This window comes from Molossus molossus, unplaced genomic scaffold (assembly GCF_014108415.1).
Source record: "Molossus molossus isolate mMolMol1 unplaced genomic scaffold, mMolMol1.p scaffold_m16_p_19, whole genome shotgun sequence".
Taxonomy (NCBI): domain Eukaryota; kingdom Metazoa; phylum Chordata; class Mammalia; order Chiroptera; family Molossidae; genus Molossus; species Molossus molossus.
Genome location: NW_023425354.1, coordinates 29,135,917 through 29,158,715, shown reverse-complemented (window position 1 = coordinate 29,158,715; position 22,799 = coordinate 29,135,917). Strand labels below are relative to the sequence as shown.

General features: G+C 52.3%; 2 protein-coding genes across 2 annotated transcripts; one reads left to right on the top strand and one right to left on the bottom strand.

Moving 5' to 3' along the window:
* Positions 1 to 6,363: 6,363 nt before the first annotated feature.
* Positions 6,364 to 16,778, top strand: PGAP3 (post-GPI attachment to proteins phospholipase 3). The gene is made up of 8 exons (XM_036268775.1): positions 6,364 to 6,549; positions 7,776 to 7,873; positions 8,648 to 8,800; positions 14,772 to 14,834; positions 15,461 to 15,522; positions 15,800 to 15,936; positions 16,179 to 16,383; positions 16,555 to 16,778. The coding sequence occupies exons 1-8, from the start codon at positions 6,369 to 6,371 to the stop codon at positions 16,616 to 16,618; spliced, it is 963 nt and encodes a 320-aa protein (XP_036124668.1). The 5' UTR covers positions 6,364 to 6,368; the 3' UTR covers positions 16,619 to 16,778.
* A 2,929-nt stretch (positions 16,779 to 19,707) lies between these two features.
* PNMT (phenylethanolamine N-methyltransferase) lies at positions 19,708 to 21,330 on the bottom strand. Its single transcript, XM_036269346.1, has 3 exons — positions 21,099 to 21,330; positions 20,356 to 20,563; positions 19,708 to 20,228 (listed from the first exon to the last, which is right to left on the bottom strand). The coding sequence occupies exons 1-3, from the start codon at positions 21,298 to 21,300 to the stop codon at positions 19,787 to 19,789; spliced, it is 852 nt and encodes a 283-aa protein (XP_036125239.1). The 5' UTR covers positions 21,301 to 21,330; the 3' UTR covers positions 19,708 to 19,786.
* Positions 21,331 to 22,799: the final 1,469 nt, after the last annotated feature.

Sequence of the window (22,799 nt, the reverse complement as noted above, 5' to 3'; positions counted from 1 at the left end):
GGTTAGCCCCAGCCCCAAAGTTAAAAAAGGAGCGCACCAGATAAGCTGACCCTGGGCATGCCCATCCCCTCCCTCAGCCCCTCTTACCCCATCTCAGGTGTGCAAGCCCGAGGTCTTTCTCTCTCCCTAGGCTGCTTCGTCAAGTTAAAAAACACTCTTGATCTCTCAGCCTCACCTGGCTTTGATGCATGTACATCAAGTACAATGGCTTCCGTCCTGGCCTGTGCGGACAGAGCTGTCAGGGTTTGTGTTCCTGTCCTGTGCTATCGGTGTGTTTGTCCTGGCCACTTAACATGTGCTGGGGTCTTTCCTTGCACAAGGCTTCACTTTGCTGTCTGAAAGATGAGAGTTGGATTGAATGGTTCCTGGTCACGTTGTGTTAGGATTTGGGATAGGGAGCAGTGACCCCTTCAAAACCCATGCTTATTCCTTAAAACCCTATTGAAACATCCCTCTGGGGAATTTCAAATTCTTTATTTCACAAGCACTGGTTCTTCCTGCTCCATTTGGCCTTTCAGGATCCCAAACTCATCCCCCTTCTGCTGGAGATACAGACTACTGGGGTTGTGAATGAGGACTTGCTTGCCTCTGGCTTTTGGTTTGAGGAACAGGAGACTAATATGGGGGTCGGGAACTAGTCCCTCCAGAATTTGCCACCTTGGCCTGCAGATTATTTTGAGCTGGAAACAGTTAAAGCCCAATAAACTCTGGAAGTTGTCATTGCTGCAATTTCAAAGTTGTTGATGTTTTACCTTCCCCTCACCTGTCTAAAGAGATTCAGATAGAAGATCCTGCTTCAGGAAGGGAGCCTTAGTATAACCACCTTAGCGCATATGAATGATGTGTGGCAGACAGGGAGGGTCCCAGCAAAAATCTGTGTCCCATTGTTTCTAGGTAGCCCTGCAAGAATTTGTTTACTAAATGTTTGCTCTTTTTTTTTTCCTGCCTATGAATTGCCTGCTTCCCCTTCCTTAGTCCAAAATGACATATATACCTCATTTTGGCCATTGTCTTTGGAATTTTCATGCTTATGTGAATTCTCTGTGAGCACATATTAAAATTTGATTTTCTCTTGTTAAAATGCTCTTTTTTTAAATTTATTGATTTGAGAGAGAGAGGGGAAGGGAGGAAGGGAGGAAAAGAGGCAGGAAGATAGATTTGTTGTTCCATTTATTTATGCAGTCATTGGATGATTTCTGTCTGTGCCCTGACCAGGGATCAAATCCACAATGCCCTGTTGGGATGAAGCTTTAATCAACTGAGCTGCTGGGCCAGGGCTCATGCTGTATCTTTTGAATTATTTGACCAGCTGGAAGAACTAAAACTTTCTTTGGCCCTAACACTAAGAAGCTTCCAGAAGTATAAAACTATGGCAATCGTGAAGACCTGATTTGGAGGAACAATTCTAGTTTCAAATAATTTTATTCACTGAACCCACATTGTTTATTCCTATTTTTCTTGCCCTTAACAGCCAATCCTTTAAGACCTATCAATTCCTCTTCCAATACACCTACACCTTTCTGGCCACCACCACCTGCTAGTCTAAAGGGCTCTCAGTCATCCCTGGGGGAAGCAAGAGCTGGGACACAAGTAAAACTCCCAGTGCAGCTCTTGTCCCCTTTCAGTCCTCCCCACCCCTTCTCTTTGCCACAAGTCAAAGTATATGTTTTAAATAAAAATAAGATCACTTTATTCCAGTGCTAAAACACCTCCCAATGGCTTCCCTTTGCCTAAAACTTTCACCTTGACCTTCTTTTTTGTTTTTCAAAGATGCCAAGTTTGTTTCTGCCTTAGGGCCATTGCACTGGCCATTCTCTCAGCTTAGAACAATCTGCCCTGAGGTGTTCACAGAGCCAGTTCCTTCTGGTCATGCAGGTTTCAGTTCAAATGTCACTTTCTCAAAAAGGCATCTCCTTCCCTCCCCATTCCCTTACTTCCTCTCCCTCACTATTACTTTATCCAGTTATATAACTCAACACTTGTGACTATATGAAATTGTTCTCTTAACATTTTTCTTTGTTTTTAATTGATGGTATATACAGATGGTACAATGTTTATTTGTTTTGTTTTTATCCTCACCCGAGGATATTTTTCCATTTTTTGTACAGATAGAGTGGGAGGGAGAGAGAGGAAGGGAGAGAGAGAGAGAAACATCGACGTGAAGGGACACATCGAGTGGCTGCCACCCGCACGACCAACCAGGGCCGGGGACAAACTGCAACCGAACCGCTGAGCCAAACCGGCCAGGGCCAGATGGTACAATGTTTAAAAGGTACAAGAATAAAGTGTCCCTCACTTCCCTATCACCCAGACAGTTTTACTTGTGTCCAAATGCAATAAGTATTTCCAATTTCTAATGTCTTTCTAGATATATTCTCCAAAATAACATAGTATAGACTCTTATTTTTCTTCACATGAAGTAACATCTACACACACACACACACACACACACACACACACAGTTCTACATCCCACTTTTCATTCTTACCAAGAATATGAAGGTTTTCCATGTCAGTACATTACAAATCTGCTCCATTCCTACTAATTTTTGTTCAGCATTCCACTGTAATTGTATGGATCTCTCAATTAATGTAATTCATTCTTTATTCATGTACATTTAGTTGTTTCCTTTTCTTTTTCTATTGAAAATAACAATGTTGCCATGAATAGTTTTTTACTCACATCATTTTGCACTTGAGTAGATATACCAAGGAGAAAAATTGCTGGTTAGAAGGTTTGTGCAAATTGCTAGATTAAGGTTATGTATAAATTATAGTCTGATAGTGGTGAATTATACTACATAGTGATCATACCAATGTGCTCTTACATTAGCAGTAAAATTATCTTAGTCTTTCATTTGATACTTGTTTATTGTCTGTCTCCCTTCTCTGACCATGAGGACAGTGCCTTCTTCATCACTCTGTCTTCAGAGCCTCACACAATGGTAAACTGCAATAAATATTTGACTAACAAAGAACCCTTATTGTAGCCCTGGCCAGGTTTGCTCAGCGGTTAGAGCATTGGCCCAAGGACCAGAGAGACACGGGTTCGGTTCCTATTAAGGGCACTTACCTCGGTTGCAGTTTGTCCTCAACCCCGATTGGGGTTGTGTGGGTGGCAGCCACTCGATGTGTCTGTCTAAACACATCGATGTCTCTCTCTCTCTCTCTCTTCCTCCCTCTCTCCCTCCCGCTCTTTCTGAAGATGAATGTAAAAATGTCCTCATGTGAGGATAAAAAAATAAAAGAAGAACCCTTATTGTAGACTGTTCCCAGTTTTTGTTCTAAGAATATAGTCAGTTTGCCTATGAGCCTTCAGCACACTAAACTGTTTGCTTTGTCTTTCTTTCTCCTCCCTAGACTGGGAATAATTTATGATTCATCTTTCTTTTGTGTGTGTGTGTGTGTGTGTGTGTGTGTGTGTGTGCAATGGCTAACACCCAGTAGGGTTCAATATGCCTGACTTGAAGGAATAAATCCATGACTTTGAAGGCTGTGACTCACATAGGAAACCGAACACAAGCTAAGGGGGCTCAGTGGGGAAGAGGTGGCCCTGGACTGAAAAGCTGGGAGAGGAAGAGGCCCTGTAATTGTCTAGAGATGTAGGGTTATGCTGAGAGGGAAAACCCACAAGAGATGTCCTAGAGAGACAATAGCCCATCTCCCACCAGAACAACATGACACAAGTCTCCACGATCTCCCTCCATCTGACCCTTGGATTGTTTTCTCCATCAGGCATATAGGCATGAGTTTTCAAGAACCTATGAAATGTTTAAGACCTGAACTAATTTTTTTTTTTAATTTTAGAGGACATTTCTTAAAATTGGGGACAGTGAAACAAGGAAGGGCTGGGGAAATGAGCCTAGGCTGGTCTGCTTTGGCTCACTAAGAAGTCAGAGAAAAGGGTACCTTAGGGACAGGTTCAGGGGGTTTATTTGGGATGAATTGCCACTGCCCATTTCTCCCCTGGTTGCAAGACTTGTGGGGTCGCTTAGAGTTTAAGAGATGCATGCCTGTGGGGGAAGAGAGTGTTGGGGTGGGAGGAGGCATGGACCTGCTCCTGGGAGGGAGAGCAGGCCCTAATTTATTTTTTAATCCTCAGCCAAGGATATTTTTCTATTTATCTTCAGATAGAGTGGAAGGGAGGCAGAGGGAGGGAGAGAGAGAGAAAAATCGACGTGAGCGACACACCCACTGGTTGCCTCCTGCACAACCCTGACCAGGGCCAGGGACAAACCACAACCTAGGCAACATGCTCTTGGCTGGAATTCAACCCAAGATTCATTGGTCTGCAGGCTGATGGTCTAACTGCTGAGTCAAACCAGCCAGGGCGACCTAATTTTTAATATTAGCTCCAAAACATAAGAAAAATATAAAAAGTAATTAATATTTTATTAAATGTATACAAAATATAACAATATGTCAACTATTAACAGCAACTCAACTATATATGTTTTATTTAATGTGGGGTATTGCCACATTATATTAATATGTTTGATATAATGTAGAATGATACAATATCTCTAAAATTGGAAATTTGAAAGTGGTTTTTAAAAGCCTTATAGCTAACTTGAAGTTCTCCCAAAGGGAGAATCTTGCTTTGTGAGGACCTCATCCTCTTTAATCCTACATATCCTCATACAAACATTCATCCTAGAGTTATATTAAGGACAAAATATATATATATATATATTATAAAAGGACTGACCTAGAAGATGCAAAGTACAATTAGCACCTGATTGCTTCTGATCCACTCCTGGAGGGGCTGAGGGGTTGTTTTGTTTATTTCAGCTTCCCAACCAGTAACAACCAGTGCTCAGACTCCAGGAGACACTATACAAATACAATATGAATGGTGCCTTCTGGAGTTGTGCATTACCTTTCATGAGAGAAACATCGACGTGAGCTAAGGGCTCAGGAAATGTTTGCTTAATATGTAAATGAACAAAATCCAATTTTACTTCCTGCTCATTTCACCTCTCAAGATATAAAGGAAAAGTTGACTGGGGTGAAGAGAGTGGGGGAGGAGGAAAGTCATTAATCTACATGTATTAATTATGCATCTAAGAGGCTTCCATGCTTCAATGAGATGGGTGTGTGTGTGTGTGTGTGTGTGTGTTGGCAGTAGTTCAGGAGGGGGGAATATTAAAGCAAGTGTTCTATTCCTAAAGGTCCTCCTCTTAATTTTCCTTGGAATATTACACTTCTACTTTTAGCATGGTCTGAAACATGCTGGTGATTTGACAACCTAAAGTTTTATGTTTAATTACATTGTTCATTCTTTTAAAAAACAAACAACACCACGTTCTTAGCGCCTACCAGGAGCCAAATTATGTATTACTGTTGGAAGTAGAGTGGTAAACAGGACAGCAGAGGTCACCACCCTGCCTGGGGAAACAGACCACTGTATGTAATAGCACCTTTCACGTGTTATCACCCTCAGAAGTGCTGTTTGAATTGAGACTAGAAGAATAAAAAGGAGAGTAAGAGTGATACAGACTAGACAAAGCCAGGAGGCTGGAGAGATATGGCCCCTTGAGGTAGGTCTGGGGCAGGGGCCAAATCATGCAGGGCTTGTGGAGTTATTTTACCCTGAGGTAGTTGGAGGCCAGTAAAGAATTTTAAGAAGGATCCCAGCCGGTGTGGCTCAGTGGTTGAGCATGGACCCAAGTACCAGGAGGTCACCAGATCGATTCCCTGGATTCCCTGTCGGGGCACATGCCCAGGTTGTGGGCCCGATCCCCAGTGGGGGGGCATGCAGGAGGCGGCCAATTGATGTTCTCTCTCATCTATGTTTCCACCTCTCTCTCCCTCTCCCTTCCTCTCTCTTTAAAATCAATAAAGAAAAAAACATTTTTTTTAAAAAAAGGAAAGTGACATGGTCAAATTTGAATTTTTGGAACTGGAGCGCGGACTGGAGGGAGCGAAAGAAGAGGCAGGGAGACTCGTTAAGAGGCTACTGAGCTGTCTTGGCGACAGATGGTCTGTAATCAGGGTGGTGGTGCCAGAGGAGATGGAGGAATGGACAGTTCCAGGTATACTAGGAAGTAACTCCAGCAAGGCTGCTGACAGAAAAATAGCCCTACCTCAAATAGAGACCCTGGGGAAGAAACAAGACGGATGTTGATAAAAGACCACTTTATTTTGCGCCTTAATCCACCTAGTGCTCTCCTTCCCTTAACCCTTTAGCCTGTATATATGGAGCTGACAGTAAAACAAGGGGCGGGGCTGACGCCCACGAAAATCCGGGTACTTTTTATTTAAACGAAGTAGACGTCAGCGGAGAAACTACGAAAACCAAGGTACTTCCGGTTACTCCGGATGTGAAGACTCCTAAGCTTCTCCGCCGGCGGAGGGCCAACGTGAAGGATGGCCGGGCAGACCGCGCGGCTGGTGCTGCTGGCCGGGGCGGCCGCGCTAGCCAGCGGTTCCCAGGGCGACCGCGAGCCGGTGTACCGCGACTGCGTACGCCGGTGCGAGGGGCGGAACTGCTCAGGAGACGCACTGAAGCACTTCCGCTCCCGCCAGCCAATCTACATGAGTCTAGCAGGTAAGCCCCACCCCTAGTAGCCCCGCCCTCTGGAGCCCCGCCCCTGGTCTTGGCCGCGCCTCTTTCGCCCCAAATACCTCTACAATCTCAGAACCTTAGTTTCCCACCCAGGATCTGATCCATTGTGAGTGGAGTCCCAGGGTATGAGAGGCCCATCAGCTAGTTTGATTTTCCCAGAAACTTACATTTACTTTTTATTTAGTTGGTTAAATTTATGTAATACTCCTGGGTGCAGGGCCCTAGAATGACGCTGAAACCAGACCAGGGTCCTGCCCTTCGGTGCTCAGTCCCCATGGGGACATGAACCTTCTAAGTGAAGGTGGAGGAAGATTCGAGCCCCAAATGATCCTTAGATTAAGCAATAGGAGCATATAAAGGAGAAAGGAATTGTTTCTAGTTTTGAGGGTTTGGGGGCAGCGATCTTGGAACATTTTGAGAAAGATAGGCTTCCAGATGGATTCGTTAAATTTGGACCTGCGGCCATAGTGGGCACCTTCTGTGTGACATATGTCAAAACAGTCCATTTTAATAACCCTTTGAGTTAGATTCCTATTTCACTGATAAGGAACTCAGAGAGGTTACGTGCCCTGCCCAAAGTCACACAGCCAGTAAATAATAATGTAGAGTTTCCAGTTCTGGCTTTTTTGATTACAGGTTTGTTCTCTTTACTATCCCTTTGCAGTCTAGACAGAGGGAACAGGGAGTGGAGGCCCTGGGAAGATGTGGGCACATCGAGAGGCTTAGTTTACTCAGGGAGCAGGGTGCATGAAAAGGAATATTGTGAAATAAAGTTGGAAAGACAACTGAGGGCCTTAAAAGTCTGACTGAAGAATTTGGACTTTATAGGAGGGGGATAAGATAGCAAGTGTTCCTCCCTGGTGAGTGAGAAAAAAAATCCTATGTTCAGGAAAGGCAAACAAACCCAGATATCCATAGATGAGTCCATTAGATGCCAAGATCCTCGCCTTGGGTGAAAGGAGAAGAAACATCTCTGTTTGCTCACTATACACATCCACCCCCTAGAACACACACATACACCTTTCCTTTATGTGTATGTCCTACCATCTCTTACTCATCCAAGTGAGAAACTAGAATTTGAGATTTCTTCTGGTTCTCTTCAACCTACAGGCCCTGTTGGCCTGTGTTCAAGTTTAGGCCCCATTCAAGCTCTCTCTCTGTCTGCCTCCCATACTGGGTAGTTCACTAGGCCAATTTATCTGTTTCAGGCTGGACCTGTCAGGATGACTGTAAGTATGAGTGTATGTGGGTCACCGTTGGCCTCTACCTCCAAGAAGGTCAAGAAGTGCCTCAGTTCCATGGCAAGGTGAGTTGGAGGGTCAGGGTAGGTAGATGGTGGTAGTGTGGCAGGAGTAAGATACCCCCCAGCGGGACCACACAGTCTGAAGTGCAGAGTAATGAGTGTATTTGGTACAGGTGCCTGTTCTTCTCAAAACCTGCTGGTTTTCACATGGAGATCAGATGGGACCAATGTGTTCTACCTCTGGATTTGGAGTAAGATCTAGGGTCTCCTCAGAGAGTGGTACTGAGCTTAGGGTTATTGGATGCCTACCCTGCTACAAGGACAAATTCCCTGACCCACCACAGCATCTTTGTTGTTACTTCAGTAGGAGTCTGGATTCAAATAGAAATATCCCTCAGATTGCTTAGTGAGGAACAGTTTGCTGGTGCCTTTTGATCCAATAATGATCTTGTTCCAGCCTGTTATTGGCAAGAATTATTCTCCCCACTTTGTCACAGAGTAAGCGAAGGCTCAGAGTGCTGTGGTCAGTGGCAGAGGAGGGATTAGGACCTGTCTTCTGGATGGCAGGTCTGTGCTGTTTCCACGAGGCCACACTGAACCATCTACACTGGCCCATCTGGTCTTCCCAGAGACCAGGCTTACAGTGCTGAGTGCTGACCAGGATAGAGGGATGACCCTCAGCCAGGGGCAGGAGGGGAGCTCACTGACTCGAAGAGGGACCGAACCTGAGGCTTTGGCCAAGTCTAGAGCTGTTGATGCAGCCAGTCAAGAAAAGATAGGTTGGGCCAGCTGGGGGTTGCTTGCCCCTCAGGTGCCCTCTATGTGTTCCTTTTTCAGTGGCCCTTCTCCCGGTTCCTGTTCTTCCAAGAGCCAGCTTCTGCTGTGGCCTCCTTCCTCAATGGCCTGGCCAGCCTGGTGATGCTCTGCCGCTACCGCACCTTCGTGCCAGCCTCTTCTCCTATGTACCCCACCTGCATGGCCTTTGCCGGGGTAGGTAACCTGGCAGGATTCCTACTTCACACCCTTATCTAGAAAAGAGGAGCTCTGAGATCCCCACGCATGCTACAGGGCTTCCCCCCACCGAGCTTCCCCCTGTTTTCCAGGACTAACATTACAGTTTCAGTCCTGGGAAGACAAAAGGGATGGTGCTGACTCAGGCCTTATCTTTCTAGCAGAGTCCTAGGCCAGGCTGTTTGGGAAGAAGGGAGAGAGGAAGGAAACATTGTTCTTGCCTAATGGAGGAAGTCACTGAAAGCCCCAATAGGGCACTTTACAAACATAGCAGGGAGATGGGTGGTAGGGAGCATGCTGAAACCACAGGTCTTTCCAAGGGCCCCTCCGGAGAACCTGAAGCAATCTCCGCCCTAGCCCCGGCCTAGGAGCAGAGGCAGCCACAGCATTCCATCTAGGGCTCAGCCTGGTCTTAGACCATCCAGGGAGAAGCCGAAATGTTCCATCTGAGCCCAGTGGGAGGTGCGGGTCCAGCCAGGTTGGGAGGCAGAGTGCAGGCAGAGCGGAGCAGGGCTCGGGTAGAGAGCCTGGGAGTCATGCCATGAGGAGGCCATGTGAAGAAGTCTGTCAGGGAAGCCCAGGGAGGAGAGGCTTCACCTGGGACTTGCAGGCCTGGTCAGGCTTAGACATGTTCACACGGGGGAAGAGGAGGTTGGGTTCCGGCATTCTAGGCTGGGGGCACAGCAGGAACAAAGGTATAGAAGCTGGAGAGTGTTGGGCTTCACCAGGCAGCCTGGCCACTGCGTGCTGTGTGAATGGGAGTAGAGGCAGGGACGATGGAGCAGAGAGGGCCCCCGGGTGCCAGCCTGAAGGGCAGGGGCTGTTGTGGAGGCAGGGGCCTGGCATCAGCACACACTGTCACAGGCCCTGGTGGGCTAGTGCCACCATTTCCTCTACAGGCCTCTAGAAGAAAGGGGGATATGGTCCTGGCTAAGAAAGCAGGAAGAGCAAGGAAATTGAGGAGGGTACACCTGTCCCCTTTCCCTTGGTGTTCCTCCAGGGACACTGCTTGTCTGGGCCCACTTCCTATACCGCCCCCTGGCCCTCGCCCCTAACAGAGAGCACAGGACAGCCCTGCATGAGCTCTCTGAATGAGCTCAGAGCCTCCATGGATAGACCTGAGGGTCTGAGCGGGCCTCAGAGGGTCCCAGCTTGTTTTCATGCCACGTGTCAGAAGCCAGTGGTCATTTCACGACTCTTGTCTTCATCTCCCGGATTCTTGGATCTTTCGTGTCACCGTCATCTGACACTCGGCTTCCTTCTTGGTGGGTGTCCAAGAGGTATCCGAGGACCCTCAGGGACAGAGCAGGAGCTGTTAGGTTGGGAGAGGCAGATGCTGGGGCCTGTGTTTTAGGGCACCCTACAGGATGTGGTGTTCGCGACATGGAACCCCCTCATGTCACTACTAGGCCTTTGAGGGACAGAGTCTCAGCATCCATGCTCCCTTAGATGATCCAGTTGGATTATACATTTGCTCTTTCATCCTGTGTGTGTTTGCAGGAGGGAAGGATCCTGCCTGTTTGGAGGGTGTGGCAGTGGACTTTGTCCTGGGCTGGGTGTTCTGGAGCAGTGGGGCTCCTGATTTCTGTTGGGGTGGGGTAGGAAGGCACTTCACCTGCTCCAGGTTAGATCTTGGGGGGAGGGGGTCTCAGTTTCTGCTTTCAGGAAATGAGGAGACCCTGCCCCCAGCAGGGCTGATGAAGCTGTGAGATTTAGGTCTGAGCTCGGGCTGGGCAGCACGCAGGCTTTGGGGGTGCCCACCACAGTTCTGTACACCATGGACCTTTGACTTCACGAACTAGGAGCCTCTGCTCTTTGCCAGAGCCAGGAGGCCAAACCAGTTCCCTGCCCTTCACTCAGGAGGAAAGGTCCTCAAGGGTGGAAGTGAGCGTGAGGGGCCAGGAAAGCCCCTGCCATCTCTGCAGGACCATTTGTGGGGGTGGGGACTGCCTGCACTGCCCCTGCTGAGGAAACCCAAGAAGGGCTGCAGGATGATGCTGAGACTTCAGGAAGGACTCCCTAGTCAGACAAAAGCCAGTGAAACAGGCAATGGCAGGAAATCAAAGAATCCTTTGGCTGGTATAAAAATCCCACCTCCTCCCATCTCTCTCAAGACCTGGGGCAGACTTGCCCTGCGTGAGGCAGGGGGTGATACACCATGGCCTGGGGGGGGGGGGGCAGAGTGGCAGCAGGCGTCATATTTAACATTCTGCCTCCCCCACTTCTGAGACACCAAGCTATTTAAAGACCCACTTGTCCCCACCGCCACGGTGTCAGTGACAGCCCCGAGTACTGGGGCTTAGCACAGGGGTCGAATTCCTAACAGATCTGTCTCAGTTGGCATCCAACCAGTTTCACGGCTGTGATATTTTTGTCTCAATTTTCCTATTTTCCAACAGACTGAAAGAGCCTCCTGCTGTCCCTCCTCCCAGCCTTCCCTGTCCCCTTCATTTCTCCCCTCACTGGCACCCTGCCCCTGGCCTCCCCCTTTCCTCAGTGTTTACAAGAAGCCCTGGGTGCCTGCGGGGCCAGCCTATCATCCTCCTGGTCTGTCCGATTGGCCAGTTACTCCGTCTGCCTCCCCATTCCACTCAAGCTTGGCCGGGGAGGCCAGGAGCAGAGCTCACTTGCATCTTGGGGGCTTTTCCTTCAACGTCCTTCTGTCCACTTCTCTTCAGTCTTGATTACAAACCGAGTGAGGGGAACTAGTATCTCTTCAGTGCCTCCTGGTGGAATAGTAGCTCAGGAGCCAGGAGGAGGGGGCTTTTCCTACAGCAGAGGTGTCTTGTGTTCTGGGATCAAGAGACCCATGGTTTGACCTGGTACGATGTGACCCTTAAGGAGGAGGAAGGTGGGGTCAGGTAAAGAGAAATAGTGCGGGGTCAGCTTGCTGGACATGATGAAGGAAACGGACATTTATGTGGCACCTGCTGTATACCAGGTGGTAGTAACAGCAACCATTTATTGAGTGGCTTCTTTTTTTAAAATATGTTTTTATTGATTTTTAGAGACGGAGAGAGAGATAAAACATTGATGTGAGAGAGAAACATCAATCAGCTGCCTTCTGCACACTTCCTACTGGGAATCGAGCCCACAACAGGGGCATGTGCCCTGACCAGGAATCGAACCGGGACCTCTCAGTCCATGGGACGATGCTCACTCCACTGAGCCACACTGGCTGGGCTTGAGTGGCTTCTTTATGCCAGGCATTTCTCGAACATCGTCCTCATAACCCTCTCAGGCAGTGAATACTATTATTAATCCTGTTTTTAGGTGAGGCATCTAAGGCACAGAGAAGCTGTTATTTGCTCAAGATCACACAGCTATTTAGGAGCTAAGTCAGAACTTGAACCAAGAGACGATTTTTTTGTAAAGGCTCCGACATTCTGTTCCCAGCCTGGGACTGTGGGATGGGCCTGGGCAGCTGTGGGGGGACCGCCTCTTCTCCACCTAGACTTCCTTGGCCTGTAGGGAGAGTGGGAGGCAGACTTGGCCTCTCAGGTCTGTGGAGGGGTGTGAGGGTTCCATGCTGGTCAACTGGATGGGGAGAAATAACCCCTAATGTTTTACCCTGTCCTGTGTACTGGGCTTTATACTGTACCTGTGTTACTCCTTAAATCCTTATCAACACTGTGGCTATTTGCATTTTACAGATGAGAAAACTGAGGCCCAGCCAGGCTAAATAACCTGCCCAAAGGTACAGGAAATGCTGAGCTGGAATGTGAACTCTGGCAGTCTGGCCCTAGGGCCTACATTCTTTTTTTTTTTTTTTTTTTTTTTATTCTCACCCAAGGACTTTTTTGCATGTATCTTCAGATAGAGCAGGAGGGAGAAAAGGAGGAAGAGAGAGAGAGAGAAACATTATTGTGAGAGACACACATCAACTGGCTGCCACCCACACAACCCCAGCCGGGGCCGGGGACAAACTGCAACTGAGATACGTGCCCTTAGTGGGAACCGAACCCAGGACTCTCCAGTCTGCGGGCCGACGCTCTAACCACTGAGCAAAACTGGCAGGGCAGGGCCTACATTCTTAATGATACATCTACCAGGTCTGAGGAGAGGGTCAGAAGAGGAGCCCCCATAATGGGATACTGCCCACTGGAGAGGGGACTTTTCAGGGGTGCAGAGGCATTTGAACAGAGGACCAAGAGCCTTCGCCCCTGTCCTCTACAGCTAAGCCCTGGCCCTGTGCAACCCCCTCCCCTGCCTTCAGTGTTCCAGCCACCACTTAGCTCAGTCTTTTGTCACCTCCCCCATCCTGCCAGATGACAAGGAGGACTGGCTGGCTTCCAGTCCCTTCTGTCTTTCCCTCCACCCCCTCTCACACGGGTTCCAGGGCTATTCTCCCCAGGGCTGTCCCCGTTCCAGGCCTGCCTAGGAGACCCGGCCCGTGTAATCACCTGGGTCCCCAGCTCTGAGCCCACTCCTCTCCCGTGCTGACTCTGAGCACGGGAGCAGTGTCCAAGAAGCCACACTGTGCTGCCCCACTTTCTAGCCTCCAGACCATGCCTCCATTACCGGCTCTGGGGAGGGGCAGCACAGGGAGGGACAGGGAGGCCTTCCTGAGAGGGAAACAACCTGACCCAGAATGATCGCCTGACACCAGGGCTGGAAAGGGATGAGGGAGCACTTAGGCCAGCCTGCTCTGTCCCAGGGGGAAGCTCGACCTTTGCCCGGGTCTTGAGGAGCATAAGCAGCAAGACTCAGCCCAGGACCCAGGCCAGACAAGCTTGCACAGGAGCCTCCAGAGACTTCCGGCTGACTCGCTTTGCAAGGGGAGTCTTGCTGGCCCCCTTCCCAGTGCCCTTCCCATTCTCTCAGAAGCCCCCTCGGGCCTGCATGAGGGACTCACCCTACTGTCTGAGCTTCCTGCTGCAGTACCTGATAGAGAGTGGCTTGTTTCCCTGCCCCTTGGTCCCTGCCTGGCCAGTTTTCCTTGTGTACTGGACCCAAGTGAGCCGCTCTTGGCCTTTCCCCATCTCTGGCAGGGTTGTCCCACCCTAGCACATCCCTCCCTACCTCCAGGGCATCCGGGCTGGCAGTTTCTTCCTTTTACTAGTTGTCACTGGTTTCCCAGCCCTTCCGCCCAGCCCATGTACGTGCCTCCACCCCAGTCCACCCTTCTTACAGTAATGTGGGCCTCTGTGTGAAAACCACCGCAGTCCGTAAAAGAAGTGCCAGCACCAACCCTGCAAGATCTAGGGCTCCAACCCTGCAAGATCTAGGGCTCATTTGCAAGAGGACGTGTACTCTTCTTGCAGTTATTTTCTGGGAAGAAGGCATCCACTACTCCCTTGGGCCCTTGCCCACCACAGCCCCTCCAGTCCTGCTCCTCTGCTTCTCCCAGAGCTCGGAGCAGGCAGCAGCCACTGGTCTGGCGGGTTGGGCCGGCCCAGCCAGGAGGAAGCTGGGCTCAGTCAGTGGAGCCTCCTCCTCCTCCTCAGAGACTTGGCCCCGTTGGGATCTGCTTGATCTCCCTCTCTTGCTTGCTTGTTCCAGACACACCCCAAGCTGGCTCGAGCCCCTCCACCCCACCCACTTCATTCCCGCCCCCAGAGGCTGAGGTCACTGGTTCCCCTGGCCCAGGTGGGGCTGTCATCACCTGCCAGTTGGGGAAGGAGGCGAGGCCCCCCCAGGGACTGTTGTCTTAAGATTGAGTAATCAGGGAATTTGACTTGGCCAGAAATGGTTCCCAGGCCAGAAACCTGTGGAGGCTTCGAGCCTCCCACCCACTTTGAGGGTTCAGGGTGGTGGGAAGCTGAGCCTAAGGGAGCTGGGTTGGGTGAGGTGGAGGGGCAGAGATTTGTTTGGTTGGTGGGCTCCAGGAGCAAGGGGAGGCATGTTTCTCTGCTCCGAAGAGCCTCCTCCCAAAAGTGAGACAGGTGTGAACCCTCGGGGGTCTTTCCCACCATGGGGTGCCACACTCAGCAGCCACCTCCCTCCTCAGGTCTCCCTCAATGCTTGGTTCTGGTCCACAGTCTTCCACACCAAGGACACGGACCTCACAGAGGTGAGCACCCCCTCCCTCTTCTGCTCCCTGAGGGGCGGGCAGAGCCAGTCTTGGGTCTCGTGCTGACTCTGTTTAGGGAGCACTTGCGCTGCTGGGCCCTGGAAACCTGTTAGTGCACCTGAGCCTCACTTACCCCTTGTGAGGTAGGTGTGATTGTTCTTGGCTCTTCTTGACTGATGAGGCAGCCGAGCCTTAGAAAGGCGAAATCACTTGCTCAGGATCACCCAGCCGGTAAAGGGGTGCAGTGAGGGTTGGAGCCCACAGCTGTGGAACTCTGACTGGCTCTGAATTCTAGGGCCGGCTTTGATGTTCTCGAGTCTTGACAGGCTCCCTCCACCAATACCTCTAAAACTTCACTGTTTGAGCCCAGTGTTTAAAAATTATGTGAATACGAGGTTCAGTCTGTTCAATTTAGAAGTGAAACAGCAATAGGCAGAAGAAGCAGGAGACACCAACCCTGCTGATCATAGGCCTCAGACTCCATTGTGCCTCTGCCACCCTCCTTGTCCCCATCCCTGCTGGGTCCCCATCCCTTCTGGGTCCTCTCTGGGCCCTGCTCTCCATAAAGCCTGCCCACCTCCTACTCCCCTCCCACTGGCCCCTCATCCAACTCTCCCTGTCCTCAGAAAATGGACTACTTCTGTGCCTCCACTGTCATCCTGCACTCCATCTATCTGTGCTGTGTCAGGTGAGCCCACTTTGGCTGCAGGGGCAAAATCAGGCCCGGGGGGCAGAAAGAGGTCACCCAGCCACCTGGGATAGGACTTGGGGCCCTGGTTCTTCCCAAGGAGATGTAGCCCTTGGTCCCAGACCCCGGGGAGCATTGGAGGCCTGCCCATCTGGCCTGTTGGTGGGGGAGAGGAACAGTGGCTTCCATGTACTGACGTTGGGGTGAGGGGATGTCTCAGGGAATGCTGTTGGGGATGGGCCACCCTCCACCTGAGCAGCTCTGGATTGTGGGGCAGGACTGTGGGGCTGCAGCGCCCAAATGTGGCCAGTGCCTTCCGGGCTCTCCTGCTGCTAATGCTGACTGCGCACGTCTCCTACCTGAGCCTCGTCCGCTTTGACTATGGCTACAACCTGGCAGCCAATGTGGCAATTGGTGAGTCAGGACTGAGGCCCTGGGGCAGGGACGACAGCTGCAGAACTGCTGGCTTGGGGTGGAGGTGGGAGAGATCCTTGGATGGGAGAAGGGAAAAGATTTGGGGTATAAGAGAAAGGAGATTAGGAGGAGAATTTGAGGTGATCCTGGTGTCAAAGAGCATGGGGATAGGGGAAGCTTTGTGGGAGGGGAGGAGAAGGAGGTCCAGGGAATGAGCCTCTCCCACTTCCACCCACCCCCAGGCCTGGTGAACTTGGTGTGGTGGCTGGCTTGGTGTTTGTGGAACCAGCAGCAGCTGCCTCACGTACGCAAGTGCATGGCAGTCGTCCTGCTGCTGCAGGGGCTGTCCCTGCTCGAACTGCTGGATTTCCCCCCTCTCTTCTGGATCCTGGACGCCCACGCCATCTGGCACATCAGCACCATCCCTGTCCATGTCCTCTTTTTCCGGTGAGTACTACTCCCTGCCCAGGGCTCACCTTCCTTGTGCCCTTCCTCGCCTGTTCTGTAGGGAAGACAGTTCTCCCCTGCTTCACCTCTGCCAGCATGCCTGCACTCACCCCACCCCGCCCCCAGGGGGCGCTCTTAGAGCTAGTTGTCAGTGCCTTCCTCTGCTCACAGCTTCCTGGAAGAGGACAGCCTGTACCTGCTGAAGGAATCAAAGGCCACGGGCAAGCTGGACTGAAGGCCCTGGGAGCTGGTCTGCCCTTTTGGAGATTCTGCCCCCTCCCTGTTGGCTCCTCTTCTCCCAGTCCTTGAGATGATTTATTTTTTGAACTTAAGACATGAAGGGTGTGGGCCCAGAATCAGGTAACTTGCCCACTGCCCTGCTTGTCCCACATCGCCGGCACAGGTCTTGGCATCTGTCCAGGCCTCTGAGGCTCTGAGGCTAGAGGATGGGCAGCCCTCTGGCTCCGGACCTGAACTGGGGTAGAACTGTGTTCTTGGCTCCACCAAGAAGAGAGCTGCCTCTGCTTCCCCATCAGTCACCTCCTCAGTCCCCTCACTGCCCGGTGGTTCCCAGAGCCCTCTGGCTAGCTGGAAGGCCAAGTACCGGGCCTTCCTGGATGTGGTGGGGTTCCCCTCTGTTACCCCGTGCCCTCCTCCAGGGACCACTAGGTGGCACTACATGCTTGCTCTTTGGCTGCCCACGTTTCAAGGTGGGTGTCATTTCACCCTAATGGGATCTTGAAAGACTAAGCTGTTGGGACTGGGGTGCAGGCTCACTCTGACTGTTACCCCAGCCAGACCCCCAGGAGACCTCACCACACTCCCCCTTTGGGGCCTGGACCCGAGAGAGCCCAGGACAGAAATCTCCCTGACCCATGTTGCTTTTCCAGTTGGGAGCCTGAACAAAAGTGTGTAAGACAGTGTGGACTAGACTGAGTGTGTCGGTGACGTGGTGGCCACCGGCTTGGGGTGTATGGGATACTGGGTGGGACAGTGTATGTGAGCCCTGGACTGGTGTACTGTGGAGAGTGGAAGGGAGGGTATGAGTGCTTTTATTTTATTTTTATTTTTTTAAATCCTCACCCAAAGATATTTTTCCATTTATCTTCAGATAGAGTGGGAGGGAGGGAGGAAAGGAGGGAGGGAGGCAGGGAGGGAGGGAGAAAAAAGAGAGAGAATGAGAAACATCAATACAATTGGCTGCCTCCCACAGGACCCCAACCAGGGCCAGGGACCAAACCATAACCCAGGGCCAACACTCTAACCACTGAGCCAAACTGGCCAGGGCAGTGTGAGTGGTTTTAAAGTGTGTGTGTTCTTAAGCCCTGGCTGCGTAGTTCAGTTGCTTTGCAGGGGTGGGGAACATCCGGCCCGTGGGCCAGGCCATATAAGGCCCACGAAATCAATAACAGCTAATATCACACGCCTCACCAAATTAGCCTGACCAAATATTGCAGGCTAATTTTTTTTTCTTTATTGATTTTTAGAGAGGAATGGAGAGGGAGAGAGAGATAGAAACATGATGAGAGAGAACATCAGTTGGCCACCTCCTGCATGCCCCCACTGGGGATTCGGTCCACAACCTGGGTATGTGTCCTGACCGGAAATGGAACTGGTGACCTCCTGGTGCATGGGTCGACGCTCAGCCACTGAGCCACACTGTCCAGGCACAGCAGGCTAATTTTTAAGTTGATAATTTTGTATGGCCCGTGAATTATGTTATAAATACCCAAATGACCTTATGCAGAAAAAAGGTTCCCCACCCCCAGTAGAGCATCATCCTGATACCCCAAGGTTGTGGGTTTGATCCTAGTTAGGACACATACAACAAGAAGCAACCAATGAATGCATAAGTAAGTGGAACAACAAATATCTTTCTCTCTCCAAAATTAATAAATTAAAAATAAAGTGTGTGTGTGTGTTGGCGGGTTAGTGCGGGTTAGGGGAATATACATGGACTGAGTATGAGACGAGTGTGAGTGCAGGTGAGTGTGCCACACAGTGAGGGGAGATTGGAACAGGATGAGGGAATTAGTTACCATCAGTAACCATTTACTGAGCACCATTTACTCTGCACCCTGCCCTGGCCTTAGCAGAAAGCCAGGATATCCCCAAGATCTGGCTAGGGGTATGGATGTCCAGGTTGCATGTTGCATGTGTGTGTGTGTGTGTGTGTGTGTGTGTGTATTTGTTTGTCTGTTGTGCCCCACCCCCTTGCAAACCATGTAGGGACCCCACACAATTCAAGATCACCCTCTAGAACCAGCCCTTTGGTAGGCAGAGGGAGGAGGGAAATGGGGCTCCTCTAGGTCCCTCCAGCCTCCCTGTCTCCTCCCCCACCCCAGTGCCCTTCCTGCTAAGCCCCTTTGCCAGAGCCTGGATCCTGGGCAGGGGGAGAGGCAATCTGAGGGGGGAGGGGAAAGGCTGTGGCTGGCAGGGGCCATGCTGTGCCTGTACCCTGGTAAAGGTGACCCCTGATGGTTGCTGGCAGTCCCTGTCCATTCCTGCTCTACAAGGATAGAACGTGGAGCTCCAGAAACTTTCCATCCAAAGGCAGTCTCTCTGATTGGAGCAGGAAGTCTGGATTCTTGCTCTTTCCCTGCTGCCTTGTCCCTCCCTGGGGTAGGGGCACTATGCTAGACTCCAACAGCAGGGACTTGGGTGGCCCATGTTAATTTATTTTGATTCTGAGAACTATTTTAAGGTTGGAGGGTATCAAGGGACTTTCTTAATAAACCAATTTTCAGCCTCACCTCCCCTTGTTCAGCGCATTTGTGTGAGTAGGGTGGGCTAGAGGGAAGGAGGAAACTGCTGGCTGGAGGCAGTAGACAGGTGGGGTCTCTGCCTAGGGGTGCGGGGCGGGAATGGCAGGGACAAGATACAGAGCAGCAGCGAGCTTGTGGGGGAGTTGGGGGAGGAAGCTGGAGCTTATTCTTGCTCTCTCACTTCCCTGGGCCTTGGTTTGTCCCTGGACTGTAACCCTGCCCCCTGCAATTTCCACTTCAGTCTCCCAATTCCCTGCCCCCCTCCTCCTCTATGGTCCGACCCTTTCTGAGCTTCACCTGTGAACAGGACAACAGGACCTGCTGCTGAGTGTGAGGACTGGTGGATCTAGTAGGTGCCTGGCACACAGCAGATGCTGATCGAGGTCCCTCTGACCTAAGTTTTCCTTAGTTTGGGAAAAATGAGTGATACAGAAACCTACTTTCGTGAAGGCTTCCGGAAAAGAAGGCTAGGGTTGGTGCCTCCCACACCCCCACAACACCAGAGAGAGCTCGGGGCCCTTGCTGCTTCCCAGGAGAGCCACAGACAGCACTGACACTTGGCAGGAGCAACATCTCTTTATTAGGAGCCACCTCAGAATAGGGAGCCTGGGTGTCTGAGGGCCGCTGGTGCTGGGGCCTCACACCCCGACCTTCTTCTCGGCCCAGGCAAAGAAGATGCCCTTGACATCATCTACACCTGTTAGAAGGTGGGCAGGCATGGTGTAGGTGCGCAAGTCCCGCACCTTGTAGCCGCTACACACCAGGGCCTCCCTCACCTCCTCCTCACACAGGGACACCACCATTAGCTTGGCCTCCCCAGCCATGTACCACGACTCCTCCAGGGCCCCGATGAGGAGGAGGTGCCCCCCAGGCCTTAGCAGTGTGGTGATGTGGTCCAGGGCCCGCTGGAAGCTGGCAAAGTCGGGGCTCACTGCCTCCAGGCAGAAGGCAGAGACCAGGGCATCAGCAGGCAGAGGAGCCAGGTTCCCAGCACCAAGGGGCTGGGGCTGGTGCACGTCGATGGGGAGGACCCGCTTCACTCTAGCTCTCAGCTGGTGCTCCTTCTCCTGCCAGGACTCACTGTTCAGGGACAGAAGATGGCATTAGGGCCAGGGCTCAGGGCTGCCCCAGGCTCAGTCCTCTGTTGCTGTCCCCATCAGCCACTCCATGGGAAGCCCCTGCTGGACCCTCATCCCCTAGCCCTTACCCCTTGCCCTCAATGAGGCAGACGTGTTGGCTGTAAGTGCTCCAATCGAAGGCCTGGGGCTCTTTGCGCAGCCAGAGCCCCAGCTCCTGGCGGTTCACCTCCAGGAAGTCTGTCATGGTGATGTCCTTGAAGTGGGTGCAGGCACTGAGCAGCTGGTATATGGTGGGGCCTGAACCAATGTCGATGAGGGTGTGCCCAGACACTTCACCTGGACAGGGCACAGGAAGAGGGTCCTGGTGCCAGGCCTGTCCAGGTGGCCCCCTGCCTCCGTTACTCCTCCCTTACCTGCTTCCCCCTCCCTTCCTCCCTCTCTTCTTTCTCCCTCTGTGTGTCTCTGTCTGGAAAAAGCATTGGCCTGGAGTAGGGCTAACCAGAGTCTGAGTCTTGGCTTCAACATCTACAAACTTACCTTGAGAAAGGAACTCAACTGCAAAAGGACACCTACCAGTGAGGGTTAAGTGGGGAAACCCTGAGGTGCCTGGCAGTTTCTCCCAGTGGTCTCTCTTCTCTCCCCATCTCTGTCTCCATTTCTTTCTCTGCATCTCTCTTGATCCTGATCTCTTTCCTGCATCGTTACTCCTCTCACCTCCTCACCCCTGCCCATTGGTTTCTCTCATATTGCTCTTGTTCCTCTTCTATTTTCACCTCCTAACTACTTGCTCCTTCCTTGGTCCCCATCTGGCTCTCTCGTGTGGCCCCTTAGCTCTTTGATGCCTTCTGTGCCTCAGTTTCCCCACGCTCACCGGTGGCGAAGGTCTGCGCCAAGCAGCGCAGCTTCCAAGGTCCAACGCCATCAGCGATGCTCAGGTCCCCCCGCGGGGGCGCATAATTGTTTCGGAGGTAGGCGCGGGGCTCGAAGCGCTGGTAAGCCAAGGCGACCGCCGCCTGGCCCGGGTGCGAGTCTTGGGCTGCTCTCGCAGCGTGACTTGGGTCTGCCGTGCTCATGCTGCTGCCGTGACTCACCTGTGCCGGGCTTGCCTCACAGCCCTTTTATCTGCGGCTGAGCCCCCGCGCGACCCCTCCGCTGCAGCGGGGGCGCTGGAGCTCGGAGCAGCCCCGGGCCACGCGCGCTGCGTCTCTGGCACCCCATCCATCTCCTTTAGTGTCCCGGCGGAGACACACGGGGGTGTGGGCGGCGGCCGCCGCGGGAACATCTGTTCCTGTCCCTGCTCACACTTAGTCCCGCTGCCCTCCATCCTTTGCCTCACCTGGCCTGCTCGAAGTCCCGCACCTCAGCTGCCCGCCCCCCAAATCCTTAGACCCCCGACCCCCGCCGGCCCCCGGGAACTCCCGTTGCTCTTCCGCAGCTCCCACAGCCACGCACCCCTTTTAGCCGGCCTGCCATTCCTCCTCTTGCCAGAGGTCCAGTGCCCAGGCCCCAGGGCCCACCTCTCAGAGCCCCCCTCCCGAGGGCCCCGCCCTCTTCACACTCCCTTCTCCGGGACACCCCGTCCAACATCCACCCCTTTCCGCAGTGAAGTCACCCCAACTCCCCTTCCCCGCCCCTCCTCCAGACCTCTTTTTCGTACTTTCCTACCCCACCTTCGTCCTCCAGCACCCCCACTCACCCCACTGCAGAAAGGACAGTCCGTTCTGGCTTCCACCAAAAGTCGCCCCGAGGCCCCACCCGTCCGATGGCAGCAGCGATAGAGAAGGCGACAGGGACTAATGTACTTAGCGGGTGGAACAGCCGGATCTCCCCTACCGGCCCTGCGGGCTCAGAGCCAATTAGGGGGGGCGGGAGGGGCTGCCGAAAGGCTCGGGACATTCCAGCCACGTCGCGGGCGCGGGACCCAGGTGAGGACGGAAGGGCACAGGACCGTTCTCCAGGCTGCCAGGGCCACCAGGGGGCGCAGTCTCAGCCTTCCGGCGCCAAGGGATTTGGGGTCCCGTGGGTCTTGGATTTCTAACCCCTCTCCTCTCCCAGCCCACACTCCTGCCCCCTCTGGGGAAATGGGCTAGGCCAGGCCTGCAGGTCCTCCTGGGGGTTCCAGAGACCAGGCTGTCAAGAGGCCAAGGTCTCCTCTTAAACTCCCAACAGGAAGTGGATGCTGCAGGGCCATGTACACGCTTTTCCTCCAGTGAAACCCCTCTGGGTCAGTCCAGCTCTCCTCTGCCCTGGGCAGGCCACCATCCCCTGCCCTGCTCCGTGCACCTCCACCCCCCCCCCCCCTTGTCCTAAGGGGAAAGTGTCTCCTTGTTGGTGGAGGCGGCCAGGTTGGAACATGAGTCACCATAACAGCTGCAGGAGTCACAGACAGGAACCTGACCCCCCACTCCACCCTCGACAACCCACCCTGGGCTCCCAGGAGAGGGAGGGTGGAGCACCTGACCCCAGCCAAGGATTGCTTTTGTCTGGATTCAGAACTGAGGCAGGTCAGCCTTGAGGGCGAGGGGGGTCACTGACCCTATCCACACACTGAGGCACATCCAAGGACAGTCCT